This window comes from Brachyistius frenatus, unplaced genomic scaffold, assembly GCF_029030835.1.
Source record: "Brachyistius frenatus isolate BFR_SWC_R1_liver_20210118 unplaced genomic scaffold, ASM2903083v1 Contig_13, whole genome shotgun sequence".
Lineage (NCBI taxonomy): Eukaryota > Metazoa > Chordata > Actinopteri > Embiotocidae > Brachyistius > Brachyistius frenatus.
This window is the reverse complement of record NW_027210612.1, coordinates 4,455,001-4,479,071: the sequence shown is the minus strand read 5'-3', so window position 1 is coordinate 4,479,071 and position 24,071 is coordinate 4,455,001. Positions and strand designations below refer to the sequence as shown.

The following is a 24,071-nucleotide window of genomic DNA, read 5'->3' as shown; positions in this document are numbered from 1 at the left end:
GTAAATGGTTGTCTGTCTTTCTGCGGTGGTTTCTGTGATGGACTGGCAACCCATCCAAGGTGTACCTTACCTAAAGGCAGCTGGGAGTCTCAGCCACCCATGACCCTGGAGAGGGTAAAGCAAGTATAGATAATAGACAGATGGATGTTTAAAATGGGAATGTAAAAACACAAGTTGTAATATAACCGGTAAAACCATTGCTAAATGAAGCACATTGCCTCCTGGACTTTGTTTCATGATGAACAGACAAATATGAGAGAGGTATGGATTTTTAACTTACGAAAGTAGATCGGCCAAAATATCAAACTATTCCTGTAAATCCATTTTAGAAGAGAAATGAGGGGAATTTTCAGTTGTGTTGAAATTGAGGCACTGTACAATGCAATGAGATGGAGATCTGACCTCAGTTCCTTGACACTCCCCCCTTCTGCTGAGGTTACTAGTAGTGTACTGTCTTCTGGGTGGGCTTCAGACCACATCCTCCGCAATCCTCCCCAACCAGAAGTGGGTGAGTTGTGCCTTCTCCCTTAGCAGCATTAGAAATGTCCCTTTAGCAGGCAGATATACTACGGTGGACTTAAAAGGTCGACTGTATTTCTGAGCCCTTCTTGGGTGGAGATCCGTTTGTAACAAGTCAGTTGTTGAGGTGATGGATTCTTGGGGGATTTCTAGGAGAGGTGGAGCTGACAGGCAGGTGATAAAAGGGCCGGCCGGTGGCTTTACCTTAAAGATATTTTCATTTGTCTTCATCTCTCGCCCTATGTTAAGAAAAATAAGGGCTCTCTGATTGAATACATGTGAAACTCATATTTGCCAGGTAGACTTTTAGAAGAAAAAAACCCGCTGAAGTCAGCTCCACCATAAAAATCAGCCTATTCTTCATTCAGCGCCTGACTCCTGCTGCTCTGCTTGTCCTCTCTTGCATTTCCCTCTATGCTGACCTAAATTTCTGGAGCCTTCAGAGAGCGAGTGCTGAAACGTGATATAAATGTAAGGCTAAGCGCATATGGGACTGATCAGGGATGCATTTCTTTGGTCGGAGCAATTCATGCTGCTTGCCCTTCACTGGCAGCCAAAACCATAATGGCGCTCTGCCCAAAAGTCAGTGTTTGGATAACTCTGTGTGTGTGTGTGTGTGTGTGTGTGTGTGTGTGCGTGTGTGTGTGTGTGTGTGTGTGTGTGTGTGTGTGTGTGTGTGTGTGTGTACTTTCCCCTCAGTGTGTCTGTATGGGTGTGTGCCTGCGTGATTTCTCTCCCATGCATGCATAAGCACGTGTGTGCATGAAGTGAAGCCTTCCTGTCAGCATCTATTTTGTTTGAGTGACGGCTGTGTTACAAATGACAAGAGCTGAAGTCTGTTGTTGGTCCTGTGGTTTTTATTCAGTGACTTGAAATTAATGTATGAGAATGAACAGGCCATGGACCACTGATATTTTGCAAAATTTGAAACCATAGCCTGAACAACTTTGTAGCCTTAAAGTTTAAAATATGAAATGATGTGATACTAATGCAGGACTTCCTGTAACAAAGGTCGACTAGCTTACTGCTGCCACCGCTTACCTCATTGTATTTACCTTTGCTGGATTTATTTGAGCTGACAGGTTTACATGCCGGGTTCTGCCACCTTCTGCTAAACCAAGGACGGTCATGTCTGCGTGTCCATTCACATAAGTCTACAGGATGTAAAGAAATCGCTCTTTTCCTTCTGTGTTTTTACTTTGTGCCCAAATGGTTTTAATCAGTCTGAATGACAGCACATTGGGATGCAAGTTGCTCCACTGAGTCTGTTACATTTTTGTTAAAAAAAATCTGCTTTGACATGTTTTATGCAAGTTTTTTCTGGCAGCAGCTGTAACGGCATAATGACAAACAATCCAACTATGCACAACTGCAGTATTTCAGCCGCCCTAATGTCGTTTCAGTGACCGCATTGTTCATGGAAATATGATGGTTTTCACCCTCTTACTGTCCATCCTTCTGCTCTTCTCTCTCCTCGTCCTGCCCCTACATCATTACAGGAGCTGCTACCTCTCGTGCTGTCTTTCGAGCTTCCGGCCATCATGCAGTCTGACCCCAGCTCCCCCACCGTGCAGCACATCTCACAGACCTACAACCTCACAGTCTCCTTCAAGCCCCCGACACGTCTCTACCGGGCTACAGGTGTTGTTCGTGGCTCACAGAATAACGCCAATGCAGTCAAGGTGAGCAGGATCTCATGAAAAAAAAAAAGCCCATTTAAAATCTTCCAGATCCCAAGGTGACATCTTTAAGTCATTTGTTTTTCTGATGAACAGTCCAGAACTGAAATGCATTAAATTGACATATGAAATACAGAAAGCCAGCAGATGTTCACATTTTCCAGCCTGGAAGCAGTGAAAATGTCTGGTTTCTTTTAGAAATGACTCTGTCTCATTTTAATATTGATGCTATTATTTCCATCACAGAGTTATTTCCTGTCACTGCACCAAGTGCAATAATAACAATATAATTTCCATTTTAGTCAAATTTTCTGTTTAATTTATGGCGAAAAATTATGGAAAGACCAAACAGCCAATGTTTGCCCTGTAAAACATGCTTCAATAACTAACTAAACCTGTGACCTGTGCTCTCCTTGTCAGTCATTTTATTGTTAAAGTACCAGAGCTATTCTCCGCCGGTTTACAGGGCGATCCACAGACCAAAAAGAAAAGAAAAGATTTCCTGTGCCGCACGTCAAAGCCCACCAACACTGTCAGTGTTCCTCACTTTTCTCGTATAAACCACTTCATTACTTTCAGCACCACAGGGGCAAGAGAGTGCTGAGAGATGTTTGGTCGCTTGAACTGGACGCCTCCACTAAAGGAGAGACTCTGACCCACTACTGTAGCAGCAGGTCCAACAGTCTCCTCTGAGTCAAACTTTTATTTTATACGAGTCTTGGAGCTTCTTATTGTGTTTCCTCTTTGCAGCTTGTATATGTTTATAATCATACAGTATAGTACAGTGTGTGTATATATATAGACACATGCATTTCCTCAACTGGCATCTGATCTGTGGCGTGCTGAAGCCTGCCATGGAGTCTTCTCATAATCTCTGCCAACAAATCCACCGACTTACTTTTTTCCACCACAGTTAACAGTATGGAGCCCATTTCAGTTTGCCAGCAGCTGCCTTTGGCATAGGTGCCTCGCTGTATTTATGTATTCATATATGCCTGCTCACTTCTATTTGGACATGCATGGTAAGTGTGCATTTGTGCACATTATTGTCTTCTGTGTACAGTAAATGTGTGGATGTGCATTGCCCCTGACTTTGTGGTAGGTCTGAGGGGTCAGTCAGGGCTGGGAAGCGTGCCAGATGAAGGCTCGAGGATCAGAGGAATATGTGTGCTATGTTGTGTGGTGGTGTGAGACCCTCGAAACACCTCCGAGGATTGCCAAAACCACTGTGGATTGTTGTCTTATCCTGGCCACAGTGTGTGGATTCATGTTGCACACTGGAAATGACTTGGTTTACTAGGCCAAGTGATGTCTCGCAGAGGCAGCGAGGTATGAGACTGTTCGACAGGCCGGCAGATGCAGTGGAAAATATAATGGTTTCCATTGCTTACATACAAAACAACAACATATTTCTACTGCTCTACTTATTAATCAGTTATTCTTTCATGTGGTCTGAATGTTGCTGAATATTGAACAGTGGTTTTAGCTTTATTTTTTAAGATGATTGTGATGACCATGTACTGTTTTATATTCTTGTGAAAAGTCTGTAAATTATTATATTCATTGTTTGATTGTTGGTGAAATTTATTTTTTACAAACATTTGGCCTTTTCTCCTACAATTAGCAAGCAAACTTTTCTTTTTTATTACTCTCATTATTCTACACTCCTCTACTTGTGCAACACAGATGTTGCCATTACTGCTAAAACAAATAAATAAATGGGTAGATTGATTTGCAGCATTTTCCATTTTTCATTCAGAAATACCATACAGTTCCTGGTTCCAGCTCCACAAATATGAACATTTGTGGCTTTTCTAAGTATCTGTGGGTTTTGGACTGTTAGTTGAATAAAAATATGCAATTTGAAAACATCGTGTTGTTATAGACTAAATTGTAATAACTCCACAGATTAACTAATTATAAAAGATATTCAGTATCTAAAGCACTGACAGCATGAATATTTTAGTTAGATAGTGCCATCACCCATTGAAAATTGAATGATAAATGTATTAATCCTGCTTAACATCATTATGAGCATGCTGATGTGGACATGGGCATGCTAGTCTTGTTAAAATATTTATATATTTTTTTATTGAAATACTCATATAATATCAACTTTGTCATTGATGTTTTCCCAGAGAGGTACAGCTCTGTTGTTGGACCACCTGGCTGGCAGCCTTGCGAGCACCATCTCAGTCACCACCCACCTGGACATCGCACCACAGCACCACCTCTTCATGAAGGGACGCAATGGCAGCAACATCAAGCACATCACCCAGAGGACGGGAGCCCAGATCCACTTCCCCGACCCCAACAGCCCTCAGAAGAAATCCACAGTCTACATTCAGGGCACCATCGAATCTGTGTGCCTGGCACGGCAGTACCTCATGGTGCGTACCTTCTCTGTGTGTTTGGTTTATTGATATCAAATGGTTGAAAATAATTACTTTAACGTGTTTTAGTTTGTTTGTGTGGTTAAAAAAGGGCACTGGCAATATATTCCTTACATATACAGATTCCACATAATGTGCGGTAGCTATAATGGGTGTCACTGTTTCATTAACATCATTATGGTATATATGAATGATACACGGGTTTTAGAATGGGGCTTCAGAAGAAAACCATGATTGCCTTGGGGGTTTTGAATAGCCTTGGGAGAGATTTGTTTGGCTCCGCTTACACTGCTGAAATGTCCATGTCAGATAAATAAGAATCTGGACTCAAGGTTAGGCTGCACGATTTACAACTACCAAATACCTGCATATGAATTGGACCCACACACGTGCATTAGTTTGGCTTTAGTTCTTGACGCCCTGTCCGTATACATATTATTCTTATTGGTGTTAATTATAAGGGTTTGGCCTGCGTGGGCAGTAGATTGGAGTTCAAACCCCGTCTGTTATTCAGAGATGTTAGCATAAGTATTTTGGACCAAGGGTAGCACCTCATATTTAAATTACATTTGGTTAAAAATGCTCAGCGGTCATTCTTGTCTTGTTGCCCCCGACCACTGAGGTCACCCTTATCGAAATGACTTTGGAATACAATCAGAAGTCTGTTTCAAAAATGTGTAAAAATAATGGCTGTTTAATTACTGTTGGCTCGAAGCTTCTGCTGAGCTGGTGTGTATGAGAGATCTCGGCTGTAAACAGCGCTGGCTCTCTGTTTGGAGATCCATAATGTGGGGCAGTAATTCTGCCAGAGCTGCCTTCCCTTTGTCTGCGGTCTCCCAGTTGGCCCCAAAGACATTTAGCAAATGCCAAAGCTGATTCAGTGACTAAACGTGACTTTCTCTTGGTCTGGAGAGAGGACACACAAGACGAAGCCTCTTTACTGTCTCACTTTGTGGGCGAGTAAAAAAACATTTGATTTATGAGGGAAGAGTTGGAGAAGAAATGAGAAGCATAGAAAGCAGGGGATGGGAGAGGATTCTGAGAAAGCGAAAAAAGACATAAAGAGGAGTAGGTGAGTCGCTCCGTAAGTGGAAGCAGCGAGTGGACGGACAGGAGGGGGAGAGGAGTCCTGCCCGCAAGTAGTGTACTGTGTGATTTGGCTGCTTTCAGCCAGACTGTAGATTACAGCCCCAATCTCAGGCCCTGTCAGAGCCAGCCTGGCTCTATACTCTGCTGCTAATTACACCCACTCACAATAGGAGCGCTGTCCAGCTCTCAGCCCAAAATATAGATGTCTGTGGTGCTTGCGGTGGTGATCATGCAAAACAGATTGCTCTTGGCGGAATTTCCCAAACTCTGTGTGGGACGAATCCAGCAGTGAATCTTGTATTTATTGGTATGGTGAACTTGTTGGTCTACAAAGTGTAGTATAAAAGAAAATTTACTACTGTTATGAGAAATGTACTATAATGTAAGAAAACATATGTTTCAGTATGCCAGTGAGGTTTTGAAAGATACTCATCTATAGCTGACCAAAGAAAACAAGAGTTTGTTGAAGATTTAATGTGATTTTGATTTTGCTCCTCAGGGGTGTTTGCCTCTGGTATTAATGTTTGACATTAAAGAGGACATCGAGGTGGAGCCCCAGTGCATCACAGCACTGATGGAGCAGCTGGACGTCTTCATCAGTATCAAACCAAAGCCAAAACAGCCCAGCAAGGTACGGCAACAGGCCTTACACTCACACAGCACAGGGGGTTGTAGGGCTTTAGGGATGGCAATCTCCAGACTGAAGTACATCAACAACTGTCTAATGCGTCGTCATAAATGTTTGCACAGACAGTTATGATGGCTTGTGCATGAGCCCTAATGGCTTTAATGACTCTGCTGACTTTTCCTCTAGCACCACAATTAGGTTCAAATCTGTGGTTTTATGGCAATAATCCAGAAAGTAGATTTAAATATGGTTCAAGCTTTTATATTTCCCCGAGGACGCACTCAACACCAAGTTCAAAATTATCGTGCAGATGCCTTTTTTTTTTCTTTTTTTTTTTTAAACAGTCACCACAGTTAAACATTTTGATATCATCAACAGTTTTATTAATGTGTAGTGTTATGTTTTTTGCAACCAGAAAATACCAATAATGACGACATGTTTTAATATTTTGAAAAGAACACTAAATACATTGTTCCAAATTATAACTTTAATAACTAAAATAGCTTTAATCTATTGTATTTGTTGCATGAATAGAACAACATTTTCATTCAGAGAAATAAAGCTTTCCCTGAGAAAGTCAAACTTAAATTTTTTTTTTACTCAAATTCTACTGATAAGTCACGTGTATCATAATTGTGGACACCGTCTACTAACAAGGGTGAACCCTTTAACATTTTGCATGTTTATTTCAATAGAAACAAGAAAATAAACAAACACTCACCGAAGTTCCCTCAACCTCAGCCTTTCTTTATATTTGCAGCCAATAAGCAAATGTTTGCATGATCACTCATTATATCATTCTCATTGTGAGTACATTACCATGGTGACAACAGCATTTAGCCCAAAGCACAACTGTGCCTAAGTGCATCCTCGCCAAACTGTTCGCATGGCTTTATACCACATGGTCGCAAATGCCATCAGCAGTGAGTCCCCATTTGGGTTTCCATCCTGCTAACGCTTTACTGCATGTCATTGCCCTGCTCCTTTTCCCCCCAGTTTGTCTGTGTCTACTCTGCACTAACTGGATAAAGGCAAAAAAGAACAAAAGAAAGAAGAAAAAAAAAAAGGGGGGAGCTTTAATAATGTGGTTTCATAATCGGCTTAACTGTGTATCCAGGATCATACTTACTAAGCATTTTCATGGGCATTAAAAATCACATGTATACAAGAAACCAGATCTGATGTGGTCCTCCATGTGCGTTTTCCAATAGGAGGTGTCACCATCGCTTGGCAGATTTAATGTCTTTTTTGAAGAGGCAATATGAGGACATGGTTTTGGGTTTCCACCTCTACAAGATGAGCTGAGTAGTTTGTGTTGACCGCAACAGAGCTCCTACAGGAACAAATGAACAAACGATGTTCAACTTCTGTACTCTGTAGAACAGGGACATTAATCTAGGACTGTTGTTTGTTGCTCAGTATATCAAAACATGCACACAGAGAAGTGCTAGTCTGTGAAAACAAACTCTCAGAAAAAGGAACATGAATGGCTTCTGTTAAGTAGCAAACATGTATGAATAAACATCATCCTAGATTACGTTACCATGTTAAAACTTAAGCAGAATGTTATTAACCGTGTTGTTAATTTATGAGGAATCAGTAATCCAAACGGTCTCTGATGAGAATTAACAACGTACGTTATGGAACAAGATTCATGAAATGAATCAGTCCCACTAAAAAAAAAAATGAACATCCAGTAAACGTTCAAGTTTAGAAGGAGACATTTTCTAACTCAACAAAAACACACAGATTATGTGTTCAAATGAAGTGTCAGGCAGAAGAAGAAAAAAAACTACCAAGAAACAAACAAGTCACTGTTCCACTTCAGAATTACTCTTCATCAAGTGTCACAGCCTGACAGGGCAATCTGTAATTTATTTCAATGTCACATTTCATCACTGTACAAATTTAAAAGTGACAAACTGGAAACCATTTACCAACGGGAGTCCTCCCAACACGGAGATTAGTTTTGGCCAGTCAACATCTGCCACAGTGGGGAATCACAGTCAGCTCTCTGCTCCCCACACAGCTCTCCATGCATGTTTTACCTGTTGGACGGGAAGCCTCCGTCTCTTTGTTATGCCTGGAATAGTCCAACTAATAACTGGCTTGATTTTCAGTAAATTATGTCGTAGTTTGGAGGTACCCTCATTCGCCTTGGAGTAAATATAGCCTGTAATAGTGAAATATGTTGGTCATTTTCACATTATATTGTGACTTGCAACCCCTTACAATAACTGTGGTTCACCTGCTTTACATCCAAAACTAATATTACTCATTGTCTGTAGTTCTACAACGCTTAATATTCCTAATCGTAATTCACTTCTGGGCCAACTCCTGACTCTGTTTGAGGTGCCCACGTCCCGCCCCGAGCCAGGGCTGCGTGCTCAAACCAGACAGGCCTTCGGGGACTGGTGTGGAGGTGCCAGTGTAAACACTGACCCGGCCCAGATCCTCTTAAGAAGCCTTCACTTAAACATTTTAACGAGGTGACAACAGTAATCCAAAAGGCCCGTCCAAACGCATGCCATAGCCCGTGCTGCTGGCTCTTTGGCAGACCTATAAAGGAGCGCGTGTATGTGTGCGTGCATGCGTGTGTTTCAAACGGGCTCTTGATTGGAAACCACTTTTCAAAATCTCAAACTTTGGCAAAACCCCAAAAAGCTAGAACATGATTTGTGCTCACATTGATTTTAATTTAATGTTTATGAAGGGCAGGGTTTTCGGCTGATGTGGAAAAAGTCAAACTTATTACTTTTGTTTTGATTCTTTCATTGTTGATTTTTTTGTTTTGCCTCTTAGCGTAATCGTCATTGAGTATCTAGTATTACCTCAGATTTCCTTCACTCATGTCAGGCATGTTTTGCAATTGATTAAGAAACGCTCTCTCTCAAATACTGCTCCCAAGTCTCCTCTCTCCCACACTGCCTCAATGTTTATCCTTCTAATCTATCCTTAATTCCCTCTTCCTTCCTCCCATGTATGTTTGTCTCCCCCTCAGCCTCCCTTTCACTCCCCATCTCTGGTGCCAACATTCCCAACCATATCTATCCCTCTCTCCTCCTTTTGCTTCCCCCGTCTGCCTCTTTTCTCGTGTCTTTTTCCTCTCTCCTTTGCTCTCTTCCATACTTCCCATTTCCCTAAAAATGTCTTTCTCCATCCCTTCTGTGTTTTTTTTTGTGTCTCGGTTCCTCATCACCTATTCCTTCTTTATCCATCTCTCGCAGTCTGTGATCGTCAAAAGCGTGGAGAGGAATGCTGTCAACATGTACGAAGCCCGAAAATTCCTCTTGGGTCTCGAGAGCAACGGAGTGTCTTCTTCCTCACCCTCCGTGGTGTTGAATCCAGCCACTAATGGTCCATCCCCGTCCCTCATTTGCCCCGTTGGCCTGGACATCCTGGCCTCAGCTGGCCTGGGGCTGAGTAATCTGGGTAATGACGCCTTCGAACTTCTGCTAGGTTTATTCTTTATATTTTCCGTAATGGAGAAAACATAAATTGGTGCATTAAGATAAGATGCTACTTTTTATTGCCCGCACCCAATACATTAGAGATAATTTAATCTCTCTGTAGAGTAATAATACATTTGTACAAGTCATTTCCTTTTCTACTAGTCACTTATTCCTCCACAATATTTTCTCTTAAAATCACCTCTATTGAAATGATCTCTTAGTCCGATCCGCCCTCACCTGGTTGACTGAATCAGATACAAATACCCTCAACATCCGCATAAATCACAGCCAGTGAGTCGTGACATCTCTACAGGTTCTTTACAGTAGGAGTTGTCTGCTGAACTAACCTCACCATGTCTGTATGAATGTCATGCTAAGAAGTGAGTCCCACATATTTGATCAGCCAACCATCAGAAAATAACCACAGTACAAATTTCGTTGTGTCACTTCTGAGGAAATCATGAGCTGATGAATCACAGGATGATGAACGATTCTGGTCGCGTAGGAGTTGTTTGTCTGCAGCTCTGACCTTCGCATGGAGGCGCAGAGTTCAGCATGGAACAGATGTCCGGAGGTTTTTGATTTCAAGAGTGACGTTTAATTGAGCAAAAGTACGTTTTGAATGACAAATATTCAGCTCCAGTTTCCTGCTTTTTGCATTCGTATGATAATGTTTTAGGGATTCAGACTGTTTAAAAAAACAAAACTGAGGACATGAGTAATGTATCAAAGGCAGATAGGGATAAGCTGACAGGAAGGAGCTCATGGTTATAATTACATGCTGGAAAAACATCCACCATAGTTTATCTCTCTTAGAAATTTAAATATAAACTATCAAACGTTAACCACAACAAATCTTCATTATATTACGTAAACATTTACTTTCCGTTTCTGCAGCTGTAGGTATATCAAGAACATGTGGGGTAGCAATAGAATGCAAATAAAAATGTCATGGAGATTAGACCTCTGTGACATCCCTCACAGGTTTCCTGGAAAATAGTTTTGAAGCTCAGTTCCGGGTGGCTTAGGCCGTCGCCATCAGCCGTAACAAAAATGGGCAAAGAGGTGTGTGGATGGAGCTGAGGCAGGTCAAATGAAGCCTGGTTGCTGAAACGTTTTAGCAGCTTGCCAACTGTATCGGCACCCACCCGTCACTTAAAGCAGCTACGCTCTTAATTATGCGTACTCAACACAGTTATATATAAATTCACCCCCATACGGTTGTTATTGAATAAGCAATGGTGACCAAACATATTTGTTTTTTTTGTACCAGACTGTAACTGTTTAGTTCTACTGTAAAGTTGCGCGTTTTAACACGAGGGTCAATTTTGGAGCCAGCCTCAAGTGGCCATTTAAGGAACTGCAGTTTTTGGCACTTCTGCGTTGGCTTTACTTTTCAGCCCTGGAGGTTGAAGGGAGGTAGCTTAGCACTAATATTGGGTCTGTATTTATGTTTATGAATCGAGATTTTGATTTTGGAAACACCTAGCACAGAAAGTTTTGCATATTTTGTCTGTTGTTCTTTTGTCCCCAGAAAATGAGATGAGGAAATCACATTTTAGAAAATGGTCACAAAAACCCCCCAATGTGCGATGAAGTCCCAGTACAGTAGAAACTTTTTTTTTTTTTTTTTTTTTTTTTCTTGTTGTCTCATTTAAACCCAGGGGCCCGGGGGTGAAGCTGTGGACGGCCACATCCTGGCCTTTAGTAATTGCTACATGCTTCTCTTCCTCAGATTACAGGCCAGTCTGCCAGAAGAATCCCTGGCCTTATTCCTGGAGCCAAACTAGCCCCTTGTTAAAGCCACAGACCTGCTTCTTTCTGTTTTCATACACTGTGTTTGAGTTAAGACACCAAGCATCACATTGCTGGGGCTCTCAATAACATGGTTTTATTGGGTATGAGGACACACTAGATGCGTACTTCTGCATCCATGACCTTGTAGAAATGTAAGAAATTCCTCCTCTCGTTCACTGCAGAGTTTATGGCAGTTTGATGGAATTCCAGTTAAATTGCTGGAAGACCAAGATTATTTTCTGACGGCCTTAGTGTAACGTATGATTAGCTTGAAAAATGTCTCTGCTTTGACAGGACCACCGCTGATCTATTTGTCTCCGTTCTCTCCCCGTTTCTTTCTGCGAACCTCAGGTTTCCTGGGTGCGACGGCGCCCCACTCCCTCCCCAACTCCGCCGCCCCAAACGCCGTTCTGAACAGCTTGAACTCCTCCATGAGCCCCAGCACCCCTGCACCCTCCCCTTCCCTCTGGCCCAGTTCACTCACCAGCACCCAAGGTTCGTACACGGTATTGCTTGTTTTCTGTTGTCGCTTTTAAAGGAAGTATTTTTAATCCACTGTGGAGAGATTAAAGTACATCGGTAAAAACGTGCCACTTGTGGGTGAACTTTTCAAGTCAGTTGTTTGACTACCTTTTTCTTTGATGTGCAGCTGAGGATCTCTTCATTGTTTCAGTTATTTTTTTTTGAATAAATATGGTGATGCACAAACAGACAGGAAGCCTTCAGACAAGCATTTCCTTTATGAATCATTCAGGTTTTGAAAACCGCTGATCGTACATTCTTCTGTTTCAGGTTTCTCATCTCAGCTGATGCTGCACCCGGCCACTCAGGCCACCCTGAGCAGCATCCTGTTGTCAGGGGTGCAGGGTTACACACAGAGCACACCGTCTCCTCCACCTGGCCTAGCCCCCATAGACAAGCAGCCCAACGGGGTCCCTGACTGCAGCCTGAATGGACATGTCAAGGTTTGTCTCGTTTTTATACTCTTTACTGCATTACTTTGAGTTCACTTTCAATGCCCTTTGTTTAGTAAGTGTAATTTTATTTTCACGTGTTTTGCTCTGTGTGTGTGTGTGTGTGTGTGTGTGTGTGTGTGTGTGTGTGTGTGTGTGTGTGTGTGTGTGTGTGTGTGTGTGTGTGTGCGTGCGTGCCTGCGTGCGCATGCACCTACAGCATCCCGGCTCAGTTTATGGGAGGTTAGCAACGGCGTCCCTCGCGGAAACCGTTTTGAGTCCAGCTCCATGTGACTCGGTCCAGGAGGCCAGCGGACACAATCCGTCAGAACCGCTGTCAAGCAAGTCCAGCCCAGATGAAGGTATTCCACATATGTGCCCTGGCCTGTTGTGGATTGTTACGTTTTTGTTTTTGTTTTGTTTTTTTCAGAGATGTGCTACGAGATGTAATACTTTACCGAGCCACATAGCTCCTAGGGTCTGCAATAAAAAAAAAAAATGTAATCATCTACCAAATTTATGACTATGTATGGGGTGTACACCAGTGTCGTGTCAACAGAGTCCCGCCCATTATTATTATTATATTTATCCCTAAAGAATGCATGGCTTAGTAAAAGCACCTGCATGCATGTTCTTATCTATCTGTTCACATGCTCTAATAATCACCTCCCATCCAAAATATCAATCCTATCCTGTTTGATTTTTGTCAATTTGAATTGACCACCAAGATTTATCTAAGAATGGTTCATTCATCTTCTGCCATATTTAATATCTAACTTTTATATTTAATTTCCAACTATTTCTAAGTAAAATATTCAACTCTGCTGAGAAGTTCATTTTAAAAGGGTACTTGTTTGTACTTGTGATTCATTTACATTAAACATGATCTTAAGATTTAAGTGTTTTTATAACCCTGGATGGACTAAAGTTTTGAGCTGTTAACATTTTCAGGTTTGCTGGACCTCAGCCTTGCAGAGTTAACATAAATGTCCAATTTAAGCTTTTCCACTCGAGATTTATGTAACCCTTAAACCCACATAGAGGAAAATGCCTTGAGTGAACGTCTTTCTGTTTCTCTATACTGTCCTCCTAACCTCATGCTCCCTCCGACTACATTTATTGGAACGGAGACAGATTAACTGCTGGTCTCTTAGCTGCTCAGAAAGGCCCTCATTTCCTCTGTGTCTTACACTCGCGGTTTTCCCCTCAAACCTTCACTCTCACGCGTCTCGTTTTTCCCCGCTGTTTTCTGAGCCGGTCCTCCCTCAGTGCGGTGCGTCCTGGTAAGTGTTCCTCTCCCTCCCTTACCTCCTCCTGTGTCGCAGGATGTGTTTGGACTGGCTCGCCCAGTCCGGCTCAGCTCTGCGTTGTGGAATAAGGGAGTCCAGGGGAATTGTTCAAACATTAAACCCCGGGGAGCTTCATTAGGTTGACTGACATCATATTATTTTACGCTCCCCATGTATATTCAGATACTCTTGATTATACACGTGCACACACTCGCACGTCCTGTTACACAGCTTATTGGGCTCAAAGTAGAGTAGCAGATGAAAAGCACTATAATCACAGCTGCTATGGTTTTAATTAATCCAGGATCCAAATGAGACTTGTCACACTTTAATGCATGCACACATGCAGGACATATGCCCGCAAGCTACACATACTCATTCACACTGACTGACCCACTCACTGCTGAGAACAGACGGTGTACGGCTAAAATAGAAAAAAACAAGATGAAATCTTTAAATATTTCAGCTGTGCTTGTCAGATTTCTGTGTATTTTCTGTACAGAAGGCAGAAATTAATCCCAAAAAAACGTTTGTGTTTGTTTCCTTCAGGCTCTGACACATTTGTAGAAGTGGGCATGCCCAGAAGCCCCTCTCACTCAGCTAACGGGAGTGAGCTGAAACAGATGCTGGCTTCATGTAAGACGTCATCAGGGAAACGACAGGCTGTGGAGCTCCTGCAGGGCACCAAGAACTCCCATCTACAGTACGTCTGAATCCAAAAATCATTTACAGCTTCTGCTGTTACTGTTTAGCACCCCTTTGAAAATCATCAACAGCTCCTGCTGTTTGGCAGTCCTGTAATAATCCTTTTATAGACTAAAGAAGTATAGCCTAAGAAACGCTGGGAGGAAATTGCATCTAGCAGAATGAATCTCAAGTGCAGAGATTTTTAAGAAGCACAAAACTGGATAATGATACATAAAGCAACAGATGGTTATTTGGCCTCATCTGGAGATTTAGGAGTTTTAGTATTGGCTGCCATATGGACTGTGTTACACACGCTCACCCTGGACAACATTGTTAGTGGAATAGCCAACTGTATCTTCATAATAAGATCTTGTACCCACGTAAATGTGACGATCCTGGAACATTAACAGCCCGAGCGATAATGTGAGCGAAAGAGCAGATTGAGAACAGGTTATGCAAAGCCGTGGGGTTCCCTGCTTTTTCTACATATTTAATCTCAATTCATTCACTCACAATACTATATTTCTGTTTTATTGCAACAGCTCTGACTGCCTCCTCTCGGACGCCGAGTCCAGCTCGTCAGACAGCCCTGTGGCAGACAAGAGGGCGCCAGGCAGCGAGCGGGCGGCCGAAAGGGCAGCACAGCAGAACGAGAGGGAGAGAATCAGACTGGCACCGCAAGCGTCCTTTGCCAACATGCAGGTACACACACTCAGACACATCCAACACACACAAAATTCACAGTTTGGCTCAGATGTAGAAGTAAAGTAAACTGTCTGCTGTTTTTTCAGGCGTTTGACTACGAACAAAAAAAGCTTCTGGCAACCAAAGGTAAGGTGACATTTGTGTGTCATCAAGTACTGCAATATCACCAGCAGTGCCGGCATGTAGCCCATAATTTAGCTTTGTGTGATGACAGACTCTAAAGGTCACAACTGCCAGTAATTCACCAACAGTTATGTGTCCCCTGAAAAAGGATCTCTGAAACAGAGCTTCTTTATCTAACTTTAAATCTTTAAATCCCTGTACAAGATATATTGTTTGGCATTATCTCTGTATAGTTTTGCATCACTGCATGTCTGCATTCAAACAGCTATGTTAAAGAAGCCGGTGGTGACTGAGGTGCGGACCCCAACCAACACTTGGAGCGGTCTGGGCTTCTCAAAGTCGATGCCAGCTGAGACCATTAAGGAGCTGCGAAGAGCCAATCACGTCTCATACAAACCCAGCATGAGCACAACATACGAGGTCAGACATCCAAACTCTCAGTGTTTGATGTCATCGTCATCCCAAATGAATAAGTTCACCGTCTTTGCCATTTTCTATGACCATGTGTATATTACGGAAGAGTTCATTTCTCTTTCCGTGTACAATAGAGTGATTTTTGCACAATATATTGAGATGCAGTACAATAACTCAGACTCCGCCTGTGAAATGTTTAGAATTTTCTCTCTTTATGTTCTCTCTCAGGGTTCCCCGCTGTCCTTGTCTCGATCCAGCAGCCGGGAAGGTATTGGGAACGGTAGTGACTCTGACAACTGGAGAGAGAGGAACGGCACCGGTAATGGGCTGCCGAGCCACGCAGAGTTCCCCTCCGCCGTCAGCAGCCCAAAGAGGAAGCAGAACAAATCTGGTCAGTAAAGACTATTTTTGTAGAATCTATGCTTCGAGCACTTTTTGGTGTTGATTGAAGGACTTAATTGAGATGAAAAGGTCACATTTTAATTTCCTTTTGTGCTTAATGAGTTGAAAAATGTAACACGCTGTAATAAAGACACAAATTAGAGAACAGATGAAATATATACTCCAGAGAACACCAAATTAAGTTGTTTTAAATGTCTTTGTGAGCTCTCTTATCTCCACACTCAGTTTCAGTCTGTGCACGCCTGTGTGTATTTTGTTGTTCAATGTAATCACTTATTAAATATTGGTTCAGTGGTGGCACTTCAGCTAACTTCCAATAATCTTGCCTGTTATACCAATCTAGCTTGTCTATTAAACAGGACCTTAGATGGTCTCATCTTAATTTGAAACACATCATGTTCTGTCCTCTGACTTCCATACTTCTCCATTTGACTAATTACAATTGTGTGGTCACTTTGACTTGGATATCGTTTACTTGCATGACTTTACATCTGTGTAACTCGGATGTTAATGAATGATTGTTGCTTCTTGTTTACTTATTATCGTCATCATTTGTTTTTTGCTTTTCTCCTATGTCGGGCAGCAGCAGAGCATTACCTCAGCAGCAGCAACTACATGGACTCCATCTCCTCGGTAACCGGCAGCAACGGCTGCAGCCTGAACTCGTCTCTGAAAGGCACGGACCTGCCTGAGCTCTTCAGCAAGCTGGGCTTGGGGAAGTACACGGACGTCTTCCAGCAACAAGAGGTAGTACCGACTGTCGTCCCAGTTATAGGTCTATCATTTTCACTGATGGACTGTGGAGCTAATGAAGGACACAAGTTGCAAAAGGGAAAAAAGAAAGTACTTTGTTTCTCAAATTCTTAAATTTACTCAATTCAATTACTTGCATTTCAGTGACTTTTAAGATTTAATCTCCATATTTCATATGTAACAAAAGATTTTAATAGTATGATGTAGAAGAAATGTGAGGAATGTAATGTAAATGTAAGTACATGTCAAATTCCCAATGAACATAATGTGTACGGTATGTTTATCTGAATGTTTAATTAGAATAAGGTTCCATCATAGAATTTTTAGCCATGGACAGCAATTGTGAGAAGGCTGATTTTGTTTTTAGTCATGACATTTATGGTTGAAGGTCTGTATACAAGTAGGGGTTTCTGTATTGTGTTAATAGCCGTGTTAAATTGACTTGTAACTGCTTCCAGATTGACCTCCAGACATTCCTGACTCTAACGGACCAGGACCTGAAGGAACTGGGAATCACCACATTTGGTGCCCGCAGGAAAATGCTGCTTGCCATCTCGGGTACAGAAGTGAAAAGAGTTTACTTGTGTTGCATTTTGTATTTCATTGTCATTCTGTGCTATCAGCTGTCCAGGAAAAATAAAACTGACAAAAAAAAAAACACTAACATAAGGACAGATATAGTACAGATCCCCACAGGCAATTACCTCTCTCCCAAGTTGGTTCTTTTCTGTGCTGATAATCCTGGATCCCAGCTGCAGGCTCGTCCTGCCAGCTCACTCTTGCTGAAGGCATGTACGCTCAAATTGGCTTTTGTGTTTTATTAATGTTTCTTATTTTATCTGTCATTGCAACAAGGCTGAGCAGAACCCAGCTGTGCTCCACCTGACAGAGGTCATCTCCACTGCAAACTAATGGATATGAAAGCTCAATAGGTGGCTCTAATTATAGATAGACTATAGTAAACAAGTTCAAGACAGTTGTATTATGACTAATTTATCTTGAAAAGATATGAGAAAACATGTTGCAGTTATTTGCACAAGCAGCAGTAAATGGGATTAAGGCAAATTCTTCTCAGATGAGTCTGTTGATATTGAAGCAGCTGTCTCAGCTGCCTCCGTCATGCTGAAGCAGACTCTGCCCTGTTGTAGCGCTTAATGTGAATGTGGTGGGTGTCACACCTCATTACTGACATCATTTCTTGGACATCGTAATGGCTGCGAGTTGTGTGGCTGCGTAAGCTAATCAAGCCCGTGTTGGGATCATAAGCTTCCTGTCGTGGGTATTCTGTAAATGTTTAGCTCAGAAACCTCAGACCAGAACCAGGGTTGACGGTGAGAGCAGATAGGGGAAGCGACGAGGCGAATGCGACGATTATTAAGGGCGAGCAGTGATCTGAGGCCAGAGTTGGTTTTGCTGCCTGTTGCCAGGTCAACTTCATCTCCGCTGGGGCTTCAAAAGAGGAATCTGCACGGCTCTGTCGGACTCTTTGTGCCTTTTCTGTATTTTTACTTCTCATAAAGAGATAGAATACCAGTCAAGGCAATCCAGCTTTTAACTTCCTGCTGGTGTGCCAGTAAAAAGAGCTGCTGCAGCGAGTTGCCTGTCTCCAGTAATCAAACTGAAGGTTTATGCTGGCAGCGACACAGCACGGCTATCGTATGACTAACTCCGAGATGCCAGGGTGTTCCTCTGGCTTTTTTATGAAAGCAGTTTGTCCAAACTGCTGTGTAAGACCAGATGGACGCAAAAAAGGCTTTTGTTGATCTGAACAATTCTGTAGTGATTTCAATCCAATTTTCTTGTCACTGCTGATCAGTGGAGGTTCAAGAGAAAGGTTAACATTCCCCTCAGTTGTATGTATTTCTTTACTTTGCTTTGCAACAATTCCTGTCGCAACACTCGGAGAAGCTAACCCACAATAAAAAACCATGTTTGCATCACCTTTGCTACTGCTGATGTTTTGTGCCGCTTTGGTTGTTTTTCACAGAACTGAATAAGAACCGGAGGAAGCTATTCGAGCCACCCATCAGGTCCTCCTTCCTGGAAGGGGGAGCCAGCGGCCGCCTGACCCGGCAGTTTCACGCTGACATGGCCAGCGTCAGCGGGCGATGGTAGGCACCTACAGATCTGCGGGCCATCCCAGAACCGTCCATGAAGGAGAACAGCCTCCAGTGCCTTTCAGTGGTGCCCAGCTTTCAGCGATTGTTTACCCTTGTTCAGCTCCAGCTGAATTAAGACTGTTCACAATGTTGCATTGCCATATAGTATAAAAATAAAAGCCATAGTTTTACCGGAGATAAGATAAAAAAGGGATTTCTCAGATCCGTGAGGTTCAGTGTTTACTCCTTATAGAGCCATTGAGTCTGTGTGGAGCATTTATATATGAAGGGCGGTGTTAAGGTTCTGAAGAAGGGTACTTGTCCAGTATTTCTGTCCACTTTGTGTTCAAGGGAACAGGCAGAATGATTAGTACAATCAATTTACACATTGATACTACCTGCATTCGTATTATGCTACGGTATCAGTGACATGCACTTTAATAATACTAGATTTTTGCCTGTGAGAGCCTTATTCCTTAGATTGAAATAATAGTAACTATGCATTGTTTATTGACTAAAAGCACAGATGCATTTTGTACCAAACCAAAAGTAAGCACTTAGCCAGTGAGATTAGGGCGCCACCAAATGAAGTGCAAAATAGATCCTCACACCTATGTGGTGACTTGATCAACTTTAACACGTATACCAAAGGAAAGTATCGGTGTGGCCTTTGACCTTTGGCTGCCTTCAGTGTTTCGATTGGTGGACATTCCTCCGCGGTCAGTGTTTATGTTCAACAGTAGTTTGTTTGTCTGTGTATTTCTAGACATAACAAAACAATTAAGTATTTTGTACTCATTATGCATTATGATTTTATTGTTTAGTTTTTATTACCATTTTAGGCAGATGAGTGGAATGTTTATCGATAATCAGTTTACATATGTATTTTTTTATGTTCATGAATGAGTTTCTATGATTTTGTAATTGGATTACGAGTATCTTTTACTTTTTTTTTTTTTTTTTTTTTTTTTCCCCCCCTCAATCTGTGGATCCATGATATGGCTGTGCCATTAGACAGCAGCAGGTTAGGCTAAGCTTCATAAGCCTCTCTCTGATTGTGTCAACAGGCATCTCTCTGTGGTTTTCCTTCTTTTGTTTATAGTACACAGTGTTTGGTCTCATCTGTTATTTGTCAGTGATGGCCTCCTCGTGCCCCCCCCTCCCCCCATCCATCTCCAAATACACTCTTGCATGAGATGCTATGGGCCATTTTTTTTTTTGGTCTTTCTTTTTCACCGGCTGTTACATCCAGACCGAGGAAAGACCTCATACCAGAGCAAGGCCGTGCCTTTGTAGCAAAAAGTGCCAATGTACATAACCAGTTTTTCAGCAGGGAGATATTTCATCAAGAACACTAATATTTTGGTGTGAACTTACTTTCCAGATAGGCGGTGCAACACACAAAGAACCAGTATATTCACAGCCAAGTTGGTTTCATGTGAGCGTTTCATGAGACACAAAAAAAAAGGAACCAAAGTCACCAGAAGGACTGAGATTTGAGATGAAAGCAAATACAAATCTGGAATCAGTCATGCAATCTAATACCCCAAAAACCTGGGTAAGCAATGTTTAATAAAGTAACGAGATTATGCATGCAGCCGCAGTGTTTATCGTCAGTGCTTGTGTTTGTTCTGCGCTCCTGAATTATGTTCAGTCATGTGTTTTGAAAAGGAAAAAAAATCCTTTTCCAGCAGTTCATTAACTTTGGATAACTTGTTTTTTGTGTGATGTTCTTAAAATATATCTGAGGATTTAGATGACAAGCCGATCGACCAGTCGATGTCCTGAGCATTTTTCAAGTGCTGTGCTGTAAAGTTTTTATTTTTTATTTTTTGTGTTTATATTTGCAGTACGACAAATATTAAAAACTAAGATGGGGGAATTTCTTATTTTGGTTTGTTAAATGAGAGTACAGTGTATAAAATCTATAAGGTATGTAGAGGACACTTTTGAGAAATGATCAGGTGCGTAAGCATTTATGTATCATGAGAGAAAATAACAGGAGTCCTCATAGAATCTCAAAAAGAAGTCAAATCATTTGTCAGCTCACTTAAATTCACAATGATTCCTTTCCGGGTGATTACTTGTTCATCAGCTTGACTGTTCAGCTTTTCCAGCCTCCCTCGCACCTGATTTGAGCCATTTTCAATGTGGTTGTCAAGTTAGTAACAATATACGAAATAATATTCTGACATGGTTGCTGATGCTAACCAGGTAAATGTCTTTTTTTTTTTTTTTTTTTTTTTTTTGTAAACTTTGAAGTCTTAAAAAAAGAGATGAGGAGGGATAAAGCTAATATAGAAAAGGGATTCTTTATTCTGAGAGGAAACCCGGGGCTTCGCCCCCACTCATCATGGTACTACATTGAAACTGTTGAGCACTGATTCTCCCAGTGTTGTGACTCGTGTTCCTGCCTAGCAGACATGTGTTTTCATCCTTCGCCTTGTTTGGATGTGTTTGCTCGGAGGGCAGTAGAGGATCTTGTCTTATCAAGAGAATGTTGTTTTAAAAAAAAATATTGGTGCATGTTATTGCAGCTCAATTATGGATCAGTGAAGGGACTCGCCAAGTCAAAAAAGTTTACTGCCACCTTGTTGCTTGTTGTTCTTTGCCCTTGATAGCATAGTTTCACAAATATGTCTTTGATTTGTTGTATTATTCATATTGTTGTTCCCAAGAGAAGGCATCTTTGTACTGCAGTCACATGGTACATTTATAATAAATGTAAACCACTAAGGAACTGTTGTATTACATAACTTTTGTACAACTTTTTCATCCTATAGAACCAATGTTTTTGTGTGAGAAAGGTACAAATCTGCACAAAGTTCAAGAGAATAGTTTGTGTATAAACATTGACATGTGGCCAAATCTCTGTTCACTGTGGCATCTGTTGATGCTATTGTTATTCTGCGTGCATTGTAGTACAGATATAAACAGAAGACTTTTTGGAGAAACTGTCAAGCAGGCAAAACTTGTTCACTCAAACATTCAAATGTTATTATGAAGGTAATAAATGTATTCAAACAAAGCCCCCTATTGGTTTTGTTTTCTGCATATCACACAGAAAGCTCAAGACTGACAAAACATCGGTGCCAATGATCGTCTAAACTGTGAATAGCTTCACGAATCTGTAACCTTTCTGCTTCCGGAAGCTTCACATAGAGCAGCACTCGGTTAAAGTGGCTGTACCAATGCACAGATTATATTGAAGCCCCTCCTTTGGCCGGTGTTTTTTTTTTTTTTTAATAAATGATTGTAAAGTCAGTACATTCTAAATATATGTACAAAAAAAAAAAATCCACTGACAAATTTAGTACCCATAAAGAATGAAACTTGAGTTAAATACGAGTTAATTGTTCACCCACGTAAAGTCACTTTATCTTGGCTCTTCTGTTTGAAAGCCTCACAGCTAACCATAATCAGAGACGCATTTACGCAGTCCTGTGCCATGTGGTTACGATGCAAAGCGAGTCTACAGGAGGCCTAATCCACATCCCCAGCATCTGCTTAATCCAACAAAGTGCATGCTGCAGGAGAACAAATTCATTTTAAGCCGTCATCTGTCCCGTCCAACAGGCGACTGGACCATGGAAAAAGTTTGGTTTCTTCTCTTTTCCTGTCCTTGTTTTTTAGTTATTTTTTTAGGCATTATTTATGTTTTATAATCCAATTTCTTCATGGCAAATTTCTGGGAGAAGAGTTCAGATTTGACAAATCATTTGTTTGAAGTCATGGTCCAAAAGCCTGCTGCACATTTTTGTTGAGCCTTGACGATAGCTTTTGTTTAATATGAGCTGCTCAGCAAAATTAAAGGCCATGGACCGTAAAGAGCAGAAACCACTTGGCTTGATGCATTGTTTTCCTGCTCAATTCAAAAACACAGGCAGTGTTAATGAAAAGCTCAAGGGGGCAGTGTTGACACTTCAAACAACGCTTGTCTAGAAAGGTAAGGGAGAATGGTTACCCAGCAACAGATTATTAAATGTAGAGAAATTATTTAATATCCTGACAAATTCACTGGTGGCTTATTTGTTGCATTTAATATAACATGCTTCAAAAAGAACTGCCATTTATTGATGAGACTGGATCTGTTTATAACACACAGCACACTTCTAATATATATTTTATTCCACAAAAAAAAATTCTTTTTAGAAATGTTGAGACTTTAGTGGAAATTAGGTGTGTTTGTAAGTATGTCTGTTATTGTATGCATGTTCACAAAATAAAAACACAGTTTCAAGCTGTATTTTGCCAGACGTTGGGACAGTGATTTAATTTTCCATTCCACTTATGATCGTATTAACTGCTCCAAACCTCATCCACGGGCCTGTCTGATTATGGCAGCAAATTAATGTTCACATGGCACATGGAGAGACGGAGAGAGTCTCTCATCCAATGCAAATGAGCCCTCAACAGAAACAGGTGGTGCCACTGAACTATGTTCTGTGGCAGCTTGCGACTCACTCACTTTCTCCTCCTCCGTCATTAATTTCCACAGGTGCTTTACGGAGTAAAAGACCACAGAACGTGGTCTTGTTTATATAACCCCACGACACTGAATCGGATGGAAATACTGGTAAGTAAAACCGGAGGAGCTCCGGAATAATGTGTAGGAAGGATGTTAAGGAAATATTTACTACGGTGTCCGCTGCCAATTTCTCACACGATGGATAAACAAATAAGAACTTTACCTTATGCAGAAGCTTGTCCCATCTTAAGAGTAGATCTATCAAATTTCCAAAGAGACAAATACATGTTTATACCCCATGAAAAACCTTATAGGTCTGGAGAAAACCTATTAAATCCCAGATATCAAAGTCTCTCTTCAGCTCACTTAGGGGCAATTATATGTAAGGCCCAGCTGGCAACCGTTCTCAGGGCGCAGCATGACTAATTTCAATTTCATGCTCTATTGTGAGAGACAGACAGAGTGAAAGACAGCTAAATTGCAGAGAAACAAAGTGATGGGATTTATTTTTTTTTTATCAATAACCACCCATGCATTTCTTCAGCGTTTTGGTTGCCTTGCCGCTTAAAGACCACCAGAGTGTGCAGCATCACATATTGTTCTCATGGGCAGCTTGCCTCT

General features: G+C 41.5%; 1 protein-coding gene across 1 annotated transcript in view; it reads left to right on the top strand.

Annotated features, from left to right (window-relative positions):
- The window catches only part of LOC138617687 (protein bicaudal C homolog 1-like), a 55,177-nt gene extending 34,999 nt beyond the window's left edge, over nucleotides 1–20,178 (top strand). The window contains exons 7-21 of the mRNA XM_069692881.1: nucleotides 2,019–2,201; nucleotides 4,337–4,588; nucleotides 6,180–6,311; nucleotides 9,536–9,740; nucleotides 11,909–12,052; nucleotides 12,350–12,522; nucleotides 12,731–12,872; nucleotides 14,349–14,502; nucleotides 15,029–15,188; nucleotides 15,278–15,317; nucleotides 15,580–15,734; nucleotides 15,957–16,119; nucleotides 16,714–16,877; nucleotides 17,342–17,441; nucleotides 18,871–20,178. Of these exons, the coding sequence (XP_069548982.1) occupies nucleotides 2,019–2,201; nucleotides 4,337–4,588; nucleotides 6,180–6,311; nucleotides 9,536–9,740; nucleotides 11,909–12,052; nucleotides 12,350–12,522; nucleotides 12,731–12,872; nucleotides 14,349–14,502; nucleotides 15,029–15,188; nucleotides 15,278–15,317; nucleotides 15,580–15,734; nucleotides 15,957–16,119; nucleotides 16,714–16,877; nucleotides 17,342–17,441; nucleotides 18,871–18,998 (2,295 nt within the window). The 3' untranslated portion in view covers nucleotides 18,999–20,178. The remainder of the gene's footprint in view (nucleotides 1–2,018; nucleotides 2,202–4,336; nucleotides 4,589–6,179; nucleotides 6,312–9,535; nucleotides 9,741–11,908; nucleotides 12,053–12,349; nucleotides 12,523–12,730; nucleotides 12,873–14,348; nucleotides 14,503–15,028; nucleotides 15,189–15,277; nucleotides 15,318–15,579; nucleotides 15,735–15,956; nucleotides 16,120–16,713; nucleotides 16,878–17,341; nucleotides 17,442–18,870) is intronic.
- Nucleotides 20,179–24,071: the final 3,893 nt, after the last annotated feature.